This window comes from Leopardus geoffroyi, chromosome A1 (assembly GCF_018350155.1).
Source record: "Leopardus geoffroyi isolate Oge1 chromosome A1, O.geoffroyi_Oge1_pat1.0, whole genome shotgun sequence".
NCBI lineage: Eukaryota > Metazoa > Chordata > Mammalia > Carnivora > Felidae > Leopardus > Leopardus geoffroyi.
The window spans coordinates 97813992-97829723 of NC_059326.1; the positions used below are offsets into that span (position 1 = coordinate 97813992).

At 45.3% G+C, this 15732-nt stretch overlaps 1 protein-coding gene across 2 annotated transcripts; it reads left to right on the forward strand.

Moving 5' to 3' along the window:
- The first annotated feature begins 599 nt into the window (after nucleotides 1-599).
- FAM170A (family with sequence similarity 170 member A) lies at nucleotides 600-11579 on the forward strand. Of its 2 annotated transcripts, XM_045486713.1 has the most exons (6): nucleotides 600-4510; nucleotides 5213-6623; nucleotides 8500-8640; nucleotides 9444-10209; nucleotides 10519-10577; nucleotides 11444-11579. In XM_045486713.1, exons 2-4 carry the CDS (start codon nucleotides 6554-6556, stop codon nucleotides 10163-10165), a joined length of 933 nt encoding a protein of 310 aa, XP_045342669.1. In that variant the 5' UTR covers nucleotides 600-4510; nucleotides 5213-6553; the 3' UTR covers nucleotides 10166-10209; nucleotides 10519-10577; nucleotides 11444-11579. The 2 variants fall into 2 exon arrangements, with proteins under 2 accessions (XP_045342669.1, XP_045342678.1); XM_045486722.1 differs by lacking the exon at nucleotides 600-4510 and having other exon boundaries at nucleotides 5107-6623.
- The last annotated feature ends 4153 nt before the right edge of the window (nucleotides 11580-15732 follow it).

Below are 15732 nucleotides of genomic sequence, written 5' to 3' on the forward strand. Positions count from 1 at the left end.
GGTTAAGCGTCCGACTTCAGCCAGGTCACGATCTCGCGGTCTGTGAGTTCGAGCCCCGCGTCAGGCTCTGGGCTGATGGCTCAGAGCCTGGAGCCTGTTTCCGATTCTGTGTCTCCCCCTCTCTCTGCCCCTCCCCCGTTCATGCTCTGTCTCTCTCTGTCCCCAAAATAAATAAACGTTGAAAAAAAAAAGATTATTTTTGCCTAAGAAATTCAGAAGATGGGGAGACACTTAAGATTGTGATCAACAATTTTGGCTAGAAGCAATGTGTTACTTTTGGGACAGACCATTCAATGGCAGTGTGAAACTCCGGAATTCTTTGTCAGTGAGGGCTGATAGTGGTGGCTTTTATCCACCTGAATCCAGGAATGAGGACAATGAGAAGTGGAACTTTGGCCAGCCCACAGTGGGTGCGTATAAGGAGTAGGAAATGAACTTTTATTACTTTAAGCTACTGTTTTTTGGGGAAGTTATTTGTTACGATAAAACAATTAAGCTTATTCTTTAAAAATTTTAAAAAAATATTTATTTTTGAGAGAGACAGAGAGAGATAGACGGAACATGAGCAGGGGAGGGGCAGAGAGAGAGAGAGAGAGACGGAATCTGAAGCAGTCTCCAGGCTCTGGGCTGTCATATGAGCAGCCCAGGTGCCCCTAAGTTTATTCTAGACTGATATGGTCCCCAGAGAGTTTGGCTGTGATGAATGGGGTAAAGAAGATGTTTCCTTTTCTTAAATTAAGATTTTACTAAGTTTTCTATAGATAAATGTTGTAGGTGCTTGGAGGGGAAGTAAGTTTTCTATCATTGGAAATAGTGAGATATAGACTAGGCAACCTCTTGAAGGCAGTGCTGTAGAAATTGAAGGTGGTTGTGTGATATAGTAAGAAATAGGTATTTGCTCCTGGCACAGAGCTCCTAAAACTCTTGGAACTTCCTAAGTCATAAGAGCCATGAAGGTGCTTATGTTAATGACACGACTTCAGAAGCGCCCTTGGATAGAGACTGGTTCAGGGAACCAACCACGTAAATAGAGGTTGGCACTTTCAGTCCCACCCTCAACTTCTGGGGAGGGGAGAGGGGCTGGAGGTTAGATCAGGCCTCACTGGCCAATGATTGCATCAATTGCGCCTATATAATGAAGCCTCCATAAAAACTGAAAAGGGCAGGATTCACAGAGATTTGGGGGAGATTTGGGGAGATTGGCATGGAAGCTTCATGCCCTTTCCCCATACCTTGTCCTATGCATCTCTTCCAACTGGCTGATGGAAGTTCCTGAGTTATATCCTCTTAGAATAAGCTGGTAATCTAGTATGCAAAATGTTTCTCTGAGTTCTGTGGGTCACTCTAGCAAAATAGCTAAACTCAAGGTGGGGTAGGCTGTTGGAACCTCCCAACTACAGCCATTTGGTAAGAAGCACAGGTGACAGCTGTGTCCGAGGTGTGTGTGTATGTGGAGCAGGGGTAGGTTGGGTGGGTTGGGGAAGTCATATAGGATTTACCCCTTACCTGTGGAATCTGATGCTGTCTTGGGGTAGACAGTGTCCACATTGAATTGAATTGTAGAATGCACAGCTGGTGTTGGAGTATTGCTTGGGGAAGCCACTCCCTTGCACGTTAGAATTGGTGCCAGAATCTTAGATTCGATTAGAGATCTTCAAGGTCCTTCTAGCTGCTAGTCTAGCAGCTCCTGAGGATAACTTTTGAGCCTTACACTGGTTTATGGAGTGTTTTTTTTTTTCCAGTAACTTTCTTGCTCTCCCATGGATAGCCAAGATGGTTTACTCAGTGTGCCTTCCATGGATACTTGCACAGGTGCTAAGAAAAATTTGTTTGGAGAAGCAAGCTAATTCTTTACCTGAATCCCACAGCCAGCCACCTCTATTTTTAAACAAGTACTCCTAGTCCAGTTTTTTTTTAATTAAACTAATTTTTAGTTAACTCAATTAAATAACTAGTTTAAATTAAACTCACTTAACTAATTTTTAGATCATTGTGCATTCACGTGCTGTGTAAAAAATAATACAGAGAGATCTCCTATGTAAACTTTACCCACTTTGGCCAATTGAAACATATTACAAAACTATAGTATAATGTCACAGCCAAGACATTGACCTTGATAGAATCAAGACACAAAACATTTTCATGACCACAAAGATACTTCATGGTGCCATTTTTATGGCCACACGTACTTCCCTCTCACACTTACATACTACCCCTTAACCACTCAACTGTTCACCCACTTTCCATTTCTATAATTTTGTCATCTCCAAACTGTTACATAAATGGAATCATTTAGTATGTAAGCTTTTAGGATCGGCTTTATTTCTCTCAGCATAGTTCTCTGGAGATTCATCCAGGTTCATTCCTCTTTTATTGCTGGGTAGAATTCCATGGTATCGATGTATCACGGTTTATTTAAACATTCACTCACTGAAAGACCTGAGTTGTTTCTAGTTTTTGGTTGTTATGAATTAGCTGTTCTCAATATCCAAGGATATGTTTTATGAACAGCCTTCTCATTTCTCTGGGATAAATGCCCAAGAGTGTAATTGTTGGATTAGATGGTCCTTGTATGCTTAGTTTAAGAAAGTGCCACAGTCTTCTCCAGAGTGGCTGTCATTTTACGTCCTCACCAGCTGTGTTTGAATGGTCAAGCTTCTTTACTATCTTGCTAGAATTTTGTATTGTCACAATTTTTTTATTTAAACTTCTGTGATAGGTATGTAGGGGTGTTTGATTGTGGCTTTCATTTGCATGTCCCTAACGGCGAAAGACATTAGACATCATTTCATATGCTTATTTTCCATCTGCACATCCTTTTTACTCAAACATCTCTTCCTGTCTTTTGTCCATTTTCTAATCAAAGTGTTTACTTTTTTACTCCAAGTGTGGGAGTTCTTTACATGTTACCGATATTACGTCTATTGGATATGAGGTTTGCAAATATTTTCTCCCAGTCTCTAGCTTGTCTTTTCCTACTCTTAAAAGAACCTTTCACATAGCAAATGGTTTTAGTTTTCATGAAGTCTAGTTTGTTTATTTTTCATCTTGTGGATCATCTCTCTCCTGGATGATTGCAGTAGGACCACTGTTATTTATTTTTTTAAGTAGGCCCCACACCCAATGTGGGGCTTGAGCTTACGACCTTGAGATCAAGAGTTGCTTGCTCTACAGACTGAGCCATGCTAGTGCCCCAATAGATCCCCTGTTTTCTTGATTCTGCCCTTAACTACCAGTTGGCTATTGTTAACAGAGCAGAATGATCTTTTTAAATGTAATTGCTTGCTCAAGATTCTCCACACTTCCCATGTCACTCAGAATAAAAGCTAGTCTTGACAGTAGCTTACAATCTGGTCCCTCATTATCTATCTGACCTCTTTTCTTACCGTTCTCTTCGGCTCTCAGTTCTGGTTACACTGGCTTCCTTGGTGATAGTCTATCAGGCCAAGCAACCCTTGATCCAGGGCTCTAACCTCTTCTTTTCGTGTGGAAAATAGAACCTTAGCTGTAAACTTTCTTATTTCTCTCAGGTCTTACTGAAAAGGGATCTTTTTAGTAAAGGCTTCCATGATTTCCCATTTAACATAGAAATGACCCATTTCTTACAGACCCAAATTCAGTTTGTTTTATTTTTCTTCATGCTACTTGTCAATATCTAACCTACTACATATTTGATGTATTTGAAAAGATGACCTGTCTTGTCTTCCAGAATTAAACTCCTTGGGAGAAAATGCTTTTGTCTGTTTTGTTCATAACTGTTCAACTGCAGGATCTAGAGAGCTTGTCACATAGTAGAGACTCAATAAGCATTTACAGAACGAAGAATGAAGAAATGAAGGAATGAGTAAAGTATGTCCCAGCGTGGAGAATCTGCACTGGTACCACTGGAATAATCTTTTCTTTTGTGAAGAGAGGTTTGCTTCCTTGAGAAATTCTGGATCTAGGAAACATGCCTTAAGAATCTTTCTTCTTCTAAATAAACAAACAAAAACAGAAACAGACCTACAAATATAGAGAACAAACTGATGGCTATTAGAGGGGAGGGGCAAAATGGGTGTAGTGGGAAAAGAAGGGGATTGTCTTCCTTGGAATGAAGGGATTAGAACTCTTAATGAAATTTCAACTCCTGATGAAGTCATAATCATCAGGGCTTACTAATGCTAAATATTGAAAGGCTGATGGGATCGTTATGGTGGAGGGGCTAAGCCGACAGCACTGGAACCCACTGATTAATCTCAACATGGTTAAACATGGGACAACCTTATGTGCTTACTGTTGTGATTTAATCGGAAGGCACACAACACCACTTATAAAATAATCTTGCAATAAGGAGAAACTGAATTGAAAACTAATTAATTTTCTAGATCTAACTGCCTGTTTGGAAGGAATTATGGGTAATATAAGAACATCTTAAATGACATCACAAGATACCACCAACCAACTCCATGCTGCAGAAAATACTACAGGATAAATGATTTAGTTTCTTCAACAAATAAATGCCCCCTAAAAGGTAGGAAGAGCTCTCACAGACTAAAAGACACATTGACCACATGCTGTGTGTGGATCTTGATCTATTTCTGTTTTTTAAAAAATGTTTATTTATTTTTGAGGGGGGGGGTGGGGGGAGGGAGACCGACCCAAAGAGGCTCTGACATGGAGCTTGAACCCACGAACTCTATCATAACCTGAGCAGAAATCGAGAGTCAGATGCTTAACCAACTGAGCAACACAGATACCCCTGGATCTTGGTTTTAATGAATGAAGTATAAAAAAGACATTTGATATGATTAAGGGAATTGGAGTATGGCTTGGTTATAAAGTGATATAAAGAAATTGTGGTTAAATTTGTTCCATAAGATAATGATAGTGCTGGTTAAAAAAAAAAAATTATCTATTGGATATAAATACTGCTGCATTTAGTGAGAGATGATATAATGTCTGAGATTTTCTTCAAAATACAGTACTCCCCAACCCCCTCACACTCCTCCAAACATTGAAACTAAAAGAATTGAACAAAAAGCTATGTGTGTGGTGTGAGGGAGGGGGTGTGGTGGATGGGACAAGAATGAGAGAATATTGATAATTGTTCATACTGGGTGATAGGTCCATGGCACCACATCCCTGTTGTGCAATTTCTTTTACTTTTTCTATGCTGGAAAATTTCTACCACAAAAAGTTTTTTTAAAATTGCTTTTTGCACCTTCTTACCTAGGGATTCTCCAAGAAACAGGAAGATTGAATCTCATCAGCAAATTCTCACAAGGGGGTATTTGTCCTGTTTTCACTCTCCCTGCTTGGAGACTGATGTTCCACACGTCCTTTCAGATTTGGACTTGCCTTTGTCCAGTGGACTTCTGGGAGCCTGCCTCATTCCAGCACACCAGTACTCCCCCCGGATCACGGCCACTGCCCCAAAAGGGGGTGTCTCTCATTTTAGACTGGGATCAGAAGGATCCAGATGGGTTGCCGCTTATAACTGGTATACATTTCAGCCCACGAGCAGAGGTGTGCAAGAAATAGTATGAAATTGTTTTTGTAACTCCACTTAATTTGTATTTTAAGCCTGGATCCCGCTGAAGTCCTGTTTGGATTTCTACCCATCCCTCTTCGGAAATCATACAGAGCCACAGTCATGAGGGTTGAGGTGAGAGCATGATTACTGTTTAGGGGGGTATACACTTGTAGCTTAGAGGTCCAGTGGCTCGGTTGCCATGTTTCCTTTTGGTTTGGTGACTCTTGTGTCATGGGTGGGACAGGTTGGTTCTGCTCATATGCACAACACAGCCATCTCCTCCGAGAGTTTTTGCCATATCTAACCCTCTGACCGCACTTTAGAGATTCCTTTTCTTTCATGGTCCACGGACCTCTCTGTGATGATATAGATCTTAAGCTAGCAGGAAAAGAAGACAGTAAGTGTATAATTTCAAAGTTCCTGCTTCTGATAGGTTTCTGCTCAAGTATCCTCACTTTTCTATGGAGTTTGGGATTTTAGAAATAAAAGCCCAGATGATAAGCACAGTATTGCTGCTTTCAGCCCTGCACGTCCTTCCTCTGGCCAGTGAACCCAGAGCCTGCTTCCCACTTGAATGCAGAAGGGAAAGGGTAAAAAATAAAGGGAGAAAGGGAAAAAAATCAACTAGAACAGATTCGCATCTCAAAATATCCTTTCACTCTTAAGAAGATGAGAGTTGAATTCCAGGGAAAGGTTCCATTGGGAAAAAGGAATGACTCTTGAAAATAGGGTCTCTGCATTTGCAAAGGCTGTGTGGGATCCAGGTCCCCAGAATGCTCTGACATCATCAGTGAGGTCAGAGAACTCTGCTGTGGGCCTGGTGACCTTTGAACCTTAACAGCCCTGTGCTGCAGCGAACCCTGGGCAGTGCTGCTCATTCTCTGAGCCATCTGACGTCCTCAGCCATTTAGGGGACTCAACTATTTTTGCTTATATTGGGCCATTTCATCATATATTCTGAGAGTCAAGAAGGGCCAACCAGCGAGGGAAAAGAAGAGCTGGGGGTTAGGTGTCTTCTAAGAAGCTTCTGTAGCTGGTACCATGAAACAGCGACAAAAGAGGAAACATCTGGAAGATGAAGAGTCCCAGGAAACGGCTGAGCAGGGAGGAGGTATGTGCTGGGCACCTTGTCTGGGGGGTGCATAGAGGCTGCGGCCAGTCTGCGCCTCCCCCAGGGAGGCGGGCAGCAGATGTTGCCGCGTCCGTCCTGAGGGTCCCTGGTGGTGTGAGATGGCACAGGAAGGCCAGATGCCCCCCAAAAGCCAGGGATTCATCCCTGCCAGTCTGAGAACTTCTCTCTTGGCCTGTTCAGGCCTGGAGCTATGCTGGACTCAGAGCAGGCTGGGGTCCCGCTTTCCCAGGCTCAGTCCTGTGTTCTCTTTTATCCTCTTTATGTGATTTTCCTCTGGGGTCCCTGGGTGTGGGGTGTGATGGGCGCTGATAGAGATCGACCCATCAAAGAGGAAAGAGAAGCCTTGCTCAAAAACATTTTGAGAAGTGACATGCCTGTGCAGAAGGAGATGGTCTAGGGATGGCATCATACCGAAAGTGTGGAGATCGTATTCCTTTAGCAGGAAGAATTTGCCAGTTGATCCATGGGAGTTTGTGAATCTACAGGTGTGGGCTTTCCAGAGGAGATCAAGGGAAGGGAGGGGTCTTTTACAGACCATGCCCAGATGGAGGGGGGTGAGAAATGTAGTCAGGGACTTTCAGGGAGCTCTGAAAGCTGTGGATTTACTTCCTAGGGTGCATGGTGACTGCGTGCGTTTTACACAAACAAGTAGCTTGTCCTGAGAAAGTGGCTGGTCACATGCAAGTGGTGGGGCAGAGTGGAGACCACCCCAGAGATCCAGCGGGAGGCTTCTGTCCCAAATTAGAGCTCTCTCATCAGCTTCCACGAGGTCCAGGGCCTTGAAGAGTGTAAGATGGGCCCTGGGAATGGAAGCCTGGACAGGAGGAGGATTTTGATGCAGCAGCTGGTATAGGACAGAGAAAGTAATGATTGGCAAGATACGTTTGTCTCTTTGTGTGTGTTGGGGCGGGGGGAGCAATGGGGAGAAGGGGGAGAGTGTCCTTAGCTGTGAAGTCTGTCTTGTAAGGTTCCTGTCACTTACCCATATACATTTTGATAGAGAAAAAAATTGCACATCTGCACACACACTATTTTATTAAATTGTACAGAGCATATAGGCATATATGCATATCACTCGTCCACTGTGTTCACATACGATCCATGTGTATCGAAGTCCTCTCCCGTTACACCAAACTCTGGAGTATAAGTGTGTCACAGATACTCTATGGTACATACTTACACTAAAAATAAGCATGACCCAAATATTGCATGGGAACACTCGCAAATAAAAATTACTTGTGGTTTACCTGAAACGCAAATTTAACTGGGCGTCCTCCATTGTTGTTTGCTAACTCTGGGAATCCTTGTATACTTCACATCAACGGACATATCATACCCTGATTAGTATCTGTCTTCTACCAGAATGTTCAACATTCCCAGAGCCTAGAAGAGTTCCTGATACATAGTAGCTGAACACTGTTGAAGGAATGGATAAATGAATGATTGAATACACACCATAAATACAGACCATATTATATAAATCAGGAAATGTGACATGTCGCATGGTTCCTGAGTTGTGAACACACGCTATGCTCCAAACACTCTATGCGTTTCTACCCTGCTTGCCATACCGTCCCCACAGGCATGAAAGGTTTGACTGATACATGTTATTCTCACGTGTCAGACATCCTGTTCACAGCCACCACTCAGGCCTTCGCTTCTGACAAGACACTAACAAAATAGTTATCGATAGTAACTAAATGCAGGAGTATCCACCAGGGACCAGACGGTCGACCACGTGTATTCATCACTGCACCTGAGCCAGGTCAGACCCTCTGTTAATATTTGTTGGATGGATGAGTGATGCATTAGCATGCCCCACCCATCGTGTCTCAGGCTTTCCTATCTTTCTCAGGAGTCTCAAAGTCGCAGGAGGATGCCCTTCAGCTTGGATCCCCTGGGGTGGCCAAAGGCTGGGACGCAGGGGTAGGGGAGGTGTCCTCTGCCTCTGAATATTTCTCCTGTGTTTCTTCTCCACGCAAGTTCATCCATGGTGGTAAGCGTTCAGGGCTCCTTGGATGCGGGGCCCCTTGGGTTCGGGGCTGGAGACACACAGATCCAGGAGAGGCTGGGAAGGCATCCAGGACAGTCAGAAGTGATCAGGGCTCAACGGAGGAGCCCGGGAAGATGGCGTAACTGTTGGGAGAGTGTGGATACGAGCTCCATGTGGGAGAGCGTGAGCCCTGGTGCAATCATAGTGGGGAAGTTAAGATACAAGGGCCAGAAAGGTCCAAGCTCGAGCTGTCAGGCTGAGGGACAGAATTAAGCACCTTCAGAGGAGCTGTGCAGGCTTTGTCTTTATCCTTACTTCCAGAGAAGGGTTGAGCATCTCAGCACAGGCCTCTCCGGCTCTGGAGCAAGACCATCCAGTTCAGATCCCCACGCCTGACGCCCACCGTTTACTCCACGCACGTCCATTGTTAGCACGCACACCCCAAGCCCGTGATCTACAGTGCCATGTTCTCCACCACTGTCCCCATGCCACATGCACATGTACCCCGATGGTAGCCCCATCTCACGTTCTGCTCATGGCACGCGCAACCCACCACCGTCCCTCACGTTCTGCAACCCCCTGCTACCTGACTCCACACCCCCACATACAGACGCCCCCCAGTCTCCCTACAAACACTCAAAACCTGCAGATGCCACCAGATGCCCCCCCCCCCACCGCCCTGGAGTATGAACACCAACACCAAGCTGCTTACACCAACAGCCCCTCTGCCCTCTACCACACTTGAAGCTCCTTCAGCTTCTGGCCGGCCCCACGCACGTTCTTATGTCTCTAATTTCCTTTCCCAGGAATCCGGAGAGTACATCGAGACAGTCCCCAGCCTAGATCACCCCTAGTCCAGGGTCAGGAGCGAGGGGAGACTGCTCCCCCCTCACACCAGGTCTCCTTCTCGTCCCCTTCATCCTATAAGACCTGTGTGTCCTCTGTGTACAGAAACAAAGAGGAAAGGGGCATGAAAATATACTACATGCAGGTACAAATGCAAAAGGGTGTGGCTGTCTCCTGGGAGACAGAGGAGACCTCGGAGTCACTAGAGAAGCAGCCGAGGATGGAAGAAGTGACCCTTCCTGAGAACGTGCGGGTAGGTACTCCCCCCTCTGATGTGTCCACCAGAAACCTGCTGTCTGACAGCGAGCCCAGCGGGGAGGACAAGGACCACGAGGAGCGGGCAGAGTCAGACAGCCCTCCAGGCTCACCCACTGTTGAGGAGAGACCCAGGGCCAAGACCCCCGACTGGCTGGTGACTGTGGAGACTGGCTTCCGATGCATGGCCTGCTGCCGGGTCTTCTCCACCTTGGAGGTCCTCCGGGAGCACGTCCAGTACGGGATCAGGGAGGGCTTCAGCTGCCATGTGTTCCACCTCACCATGGCTCAGTTGACGGGCATCGTGGAACCTGAGTGCACCCAGGAGGAGGAGGAGGAGAACGAGGAGGAAGGGGAAGAGAAGCAGGAAGAAAAGGACGAGAAGGAGCAGCCCGCGCAGGCGGACCCTCGCGTGAAGCGACCCTGACGCCAGTGCCCAGGCTGTGTGTTTCATTCTCCAAAGGACAACAAGTGAGCTGGGGCTGAGCGTGTGAGGGCACTGTGCCTTCTCCACAACACTCTTGTCTCTCCCATCCAGGCTCACGCCTCCAGAATGGAGAGTGGGGGGCTTTGACAGCTCAGGGGACACCTTAAGGAGGGGGGGTGGGTGAGCGGGCCCCTTGCTTCTTGTCCAGGCATTTGATACAGTTATGACTGTCAGTGGCGATTTATCCCGAGCTTTTCAGCTCCCGCAGGAAGTCCTGCAAATTTCCGAGGGCTAACCGAGCATCTTTCCTCTTGAACCAAGAAGTGTCTTTCTCTGTTCTGGTTTCCACACAGCAATTGAGATCCATGAGCCATAAATTCCTGGAAGACGGTGTGGCCTTCTTTTGGGAGAAGTAAGTAAGGCCTGAGGTTGGTGTGGTCTGAGCTGATGTCAGGGGGTCCCAGGGGAATCTAGGGAAAGGAATTACATGGCCACACTGGGTTACCTTGTGGCTCCGCAGTGGCATCAGCTTGTGGCATACTCAGTGCGTCCAGGAAATTGATCTCCATTTCCTTAAGTGAGAAAGTGAGAATTGAAAAAAAAAATTATTTTAGTTTTTAAAATTTATTTTGGAAGAGAGAGGAGGTGGGAAGGGGCAGAGAGAGAGGGAGAGAGAGAGAGAGAGAGAGAGAGAAAATCACAAGCAGGCTCCTCACCATCAGCACAGAGCCTGACACGGGGCTTGAACTCACAAACCGTGAGAGCGTGACTTGAGCCAGAACCAAGAGTCGGATGCTCAACTGATGTAGCCGCCTCAGGTGCCCTGAGAAAGTGAGAGTTTTGATTGGCATTTATTTCATTGACTGCATGACTGACCTGAGCTCTAAGAGCAAATACTGCCAGCGACCCTTCTGGGATGAGAGCTCATTGCAACTTCAAGGGCTAGGAGTGGTCTGGAGAGAGGACATGGGGCCTAGCAGGACCAGAGGTTTGAGGTGTGAGAAACTTCGGCCAAAGCCAGCATCTTATCCCGGCCCATGGATGTAGCCCTCTGGAAGAAAGCAGAGTGTGGAGGGAGAGAAACAAGCAAGTGAGCCCCCAAGAGATCTGGGAATATTCCAGAACCTTCCGTTTGCTATAGTAGGTCTGGAAATAAACTCAGTGTGGTGTGTGTGGCTCTGAGCTTTAAGGCAAAGGTGAAGGGTCACCCTGGCTCACGGAGCTCACGTTCACGTCTTGTCTCTTCCTGTTCTGCCTTATGTGTTTAATCAATTCCAGGGAGAAGAAAGGATCCTGGGGATAGTAGCAGATAAAATGCCAATGATGTGAAGAAAGATGAAGGAACCGGCATTCAATCTGGCATCACAGGAAAATATAAATACCATATGCAATAAAGGCTGTTTTCCAAACCTTACCTGGATATGTTCTTTAAGTGAAGTTATCTATCTATCTATCTATCTATCTATCTATCTATCTATCATCTATGTATCTACCTGTCTGTCTGTCTATCTACCATCTACATCTTTCCCTCTAGTGGCTCATGAACCAGGTCTCCTATAGGCACCAAAGATGCCCACAATCCTTTTCCAGCAGCAACAGTTCTGAAGCACTCGGGATTGATTAGGCTTTTGTGTGACTGTTTTCACAAGGCTGGATTCCACAAATGACAAACTACACTGGGTTCAGAAGAGGTCGTCGGTAAGTAGCGGGTGCTGTAAAAACTGTGTCCTATGGGTCGTGTTTGAAAGCAGTGTGAAGGCAGTCTTCAGAGGGCTGCTGGCTGGTGTGCATATCTCCCCAGGTCCGGCCTGGATGAGGGATTATGAGTTGTGGCTTCACAAGGAAACAACAGGACAGAGGAGAAATTTCTGAGTTTTGAAGCTGTCCATGGAACAGGTCCCTCTTGTATGGGTGAGACTTTGTCACAGTGCTCAGAAGAGGCTGTCTAACCACAACCACCCGTTGTGTTTGCAGAGATAGTTGTAGCAAGAGTTTAAGCCAATAAGCTCTGATATTTTCAGTTCTTTTTTTTTTTTTTCAATGTTTATTTATTTTTGGGACAGAGAGAGACAGAGCATGAACAGGGGAGGGTCAGAGAGAGAGGGAGACACAGAATCGGAAACAGGCTCCAGGCTCTGAGCCATCAACCCAGAGCCTGACGCGGGGCTCGAACTCACGGACCGCGAGATCGTGACCTGGCTGAAGTTGGACGCTTAACCGACTGTGCCACCCAGGCGCCCCTGATATTTTCAGTTCTGACATTAAATTTCCATTTCTAAATAAATTCTTCCTCTAGCCTCTCAAGTTTTTGACCTTTGCATCCCTGAACTTAATCTTCACAACACGGCTACCACCCCCTGGAACTAAAGACGTCTAGGAGGCCCTGAAGACTCATTTCGATGCATGAGGTTGTCCCTGGACTGCAGGTGAGGGGGTAGTTATGTGTCTTTCTAATCTGAGTAGGGGGGCAATGCCAGGCTTTAGAGAACTGATGGAATTAGAAGGAAATAATTCAAAGTTCAGAGATTCTGTCCATTTAAGTGGGATAAGGTCTAATTCCAAAGTCCTATGGATTTTTTTTCACAATGTGAAATGTGATTTCCATGGGGCTTTATTGAATCAACCATGGTTTCTGTGATCTGGCGTTGTCATCTTTATTTGAGTAATAATGATAATGACAATGATGATAATAATAATAATAATAATAATAATAATAATAATAATAAACCAGATTACTCACCGGTTTCACGTTTCTCAGCTTGTCCAATGGGGATGTCGTCTGCATATTCACATGTTTTGCCTCAAGATGCCCTGTTTCCCCTTTGACTGCCATTCCAGGAATTCAGAATTGGAGGCTCATCCTACCCTTCCGTACTCACACCACGGTCTGGGGGATTCCACTCCCTCTCTGACGGCGTCTGTGTGCTCTGTAACCTTCCCCTTTATCTTGTTCCTTTGTTCCTTGAGCCCATCAAGAACATTCCCTTTCCACACCCCACATCCCCAGTCTTCCAGGGTCTTCATCATTTTCTTCTCCTTTTCTTGGAAGATTTTTTTGACTTCTCTCTTCCACTGACTGTTTCAAACACTGAGAGCTTATTTCACATAACTCGGTGGGATGCTGTTGACACAATGAGAGTTCTGGCTGCCATTCCTGTTCAGAGAGAGACTTCCCTGAAAGCACAGAGCAGAGCAACACAAGGGCCTGTGGGTCCAAGTCAGGTGTTGCAGGAAGAGGTTATTGCGAAGTGTGGAGACACTTGCTGGATTTTTAAATTTGTTAATCTTGTATCCACCTGCCTTATTAAACCTGTCTTATTCTTACTAGTTTATCTGTGTGTTCTCCTGAGCTTCCTGGATAAATGATGATGTTAAATGTAAATCGAATGCTCTGTGGATAACTTGAGTTCATTATAATTCATTTGATAGATACTTTTTTAACGTTTACTTATTTGCTTTGAGAGAAATAGCACAAGTCAGGGAGGAGCAGAGAGAGAGAGAGAGAGAATCCCAAGCAGGCTTCATACTGTCAGCTCAGAGCCTGATGTGGGGCTCGATCTCATGAACCATGAGATCATGACCTGAGCTGAAATCAAGAGCCAGTCACTTAACTGACTGAGCCACCCATGCTCCCCACCATTACAGTGAATTTGTAACTTGATAATCCTGTTTCTCATTCTTTTCTTATCACCTTCTAATAATTGTATCTGCTTTATGCCACAGTCTTCACACATCAATAATCCTCCTTAATTCTGTTGAAGCAGATGAATCCATTAAGAATCTTTTCTTTTTCTCTTTATTCTTTGCATTTCCTTTCTAACTTTTAAGATCCTTTTCTTGTCTCTTTACTATCCTGACTCTTTTTTCCCCCTATTTCAGTAAACTCTAAGTCTCCTTCCCTAATTTCCTCCAAACATTCGGAATTTATTCCTCACAAATTAGTGGATGTTTGATTGTTGAAAAGTGATAACTTCACTGGTGTTCTTGCAATGGTGGAAGCTTCCCTGTCTGACAGCCCACAAAGGCTGGCCCCTGGAGACCTGCAGTTGAGTTCCAAATCCTTCTAAAAACAAAATGCATAGCAAGAATACCTCCCAGCAAATTAGAGTCCCTAGACAACTGCTCAAATCTCAGCTTTGAATTACCATCCAGTTAAGATGATTTGGGTAGGAGTCATGGGGTAAATGTGTCCCCAGATCTATGTAAATAGAAAACCAAAGAAACCGTGAAACAAAAATTGGAAGGAAATCACACGTGAAACAAATTAGGGAGTGGTTTTAATCTGTACCTAGATGTGCATGAGCGTGTGTGTGTGTGTGTGTGTGTGTGTGTGTGTGTGTGTGTGTGTGTGGTTTGGTATGTTGGAGGTGGAGATGGGGGTAAAGGGTAAAGGGTCCTGTGAGCTCTAATTACTTACCCAGACAAGTTCAGTGGAGATGCCCATTTTCCCTGTAACAGGTGCATCAAACCTGAAAGGTCCTTCCTGTTTCTGTGTTGCACCTGTAAGTGCAGAGGCCCAAGGTTCCCTGTGTAAGTTTCTCAGACGATACTCCAATCTGAGATTTTCTAGCCTCATCCAAGAATCTGACCTGAGTTCCCTTCTGCTCTGGGTCCCTGGAATCCTTTCTTCTGATTCCTGGGGAATATTTTTTCTAGTCTCTTAGCCAAGCTCTTCCCTCTCGGAGACATTCCACTTGTTTTCCCTCAAGACTTGAACAGTACACATTTTGACAGCTTAGTGAACCTAGAGTCAGGTTAAGCTGAGAATGTGGTGAGAGGCAGGATTGTCAATAGAAAAACTAGTTCCCCTTTTCTGAGGGCACTTGAGAATTTGATCTTTAAACCACTCTGGTAAGGAGGGGAAACAGAATAATAAAATTAGCAAGTAATGAGAAAGTACCACAAACCAGGTATTCTTGTATTTGTGTGGGTTAATTAGTCTAGAGAATGACTCTGTCAGGCCCATGCCATTATCATATTGTGGGATGAGCCTTACCTGGTCTAAGGGATTGTGGGCACAGCTCCTGGAGCCATCTGGGAACTTTGTTCTTATTCTAGATCGCACTAGCCTGGGGCATATGAGGGGCTAGATGAAGAATTTATTCATGCCTAAGGTTACTGTATACTGTAGTCCTATCAGGTGCTAAGAAATTCCAAGATTAATGAGGTCCACCTGGCCCAGATAGCCAGAGTGGTTTGTGTGTGTGTGTGTGTGTGTGTGTGTGTGTGTGTGTGTGCGCGCGCGCACGTGTGCAGAAAACTTCTGGCCTAAGAGAGTTCTGAGCCGGTTCTGTTTGATCTCATCAAGTGCAGGCAGGGGTCCCCTCTCCACATCACCACTGCCACCACCTTCCTAGGTGTCTGGGCCATGCCATAACTGCCACCACCTTCCTGGGTGTCTGGACCATGCCATAACTCAAGGGTTTATGAATGGCCTGGCAGAGTGAACGCAGAGTAAGTTGGATGGGTTCCACCTGAATACCTCTCTTGCTGGGGAGTCAGGCTGATATCTGGAGACAAGTAGAGTGTTCTCAGACTGTGTGTGTGTGTTGCCTTCTGTTTGGTTC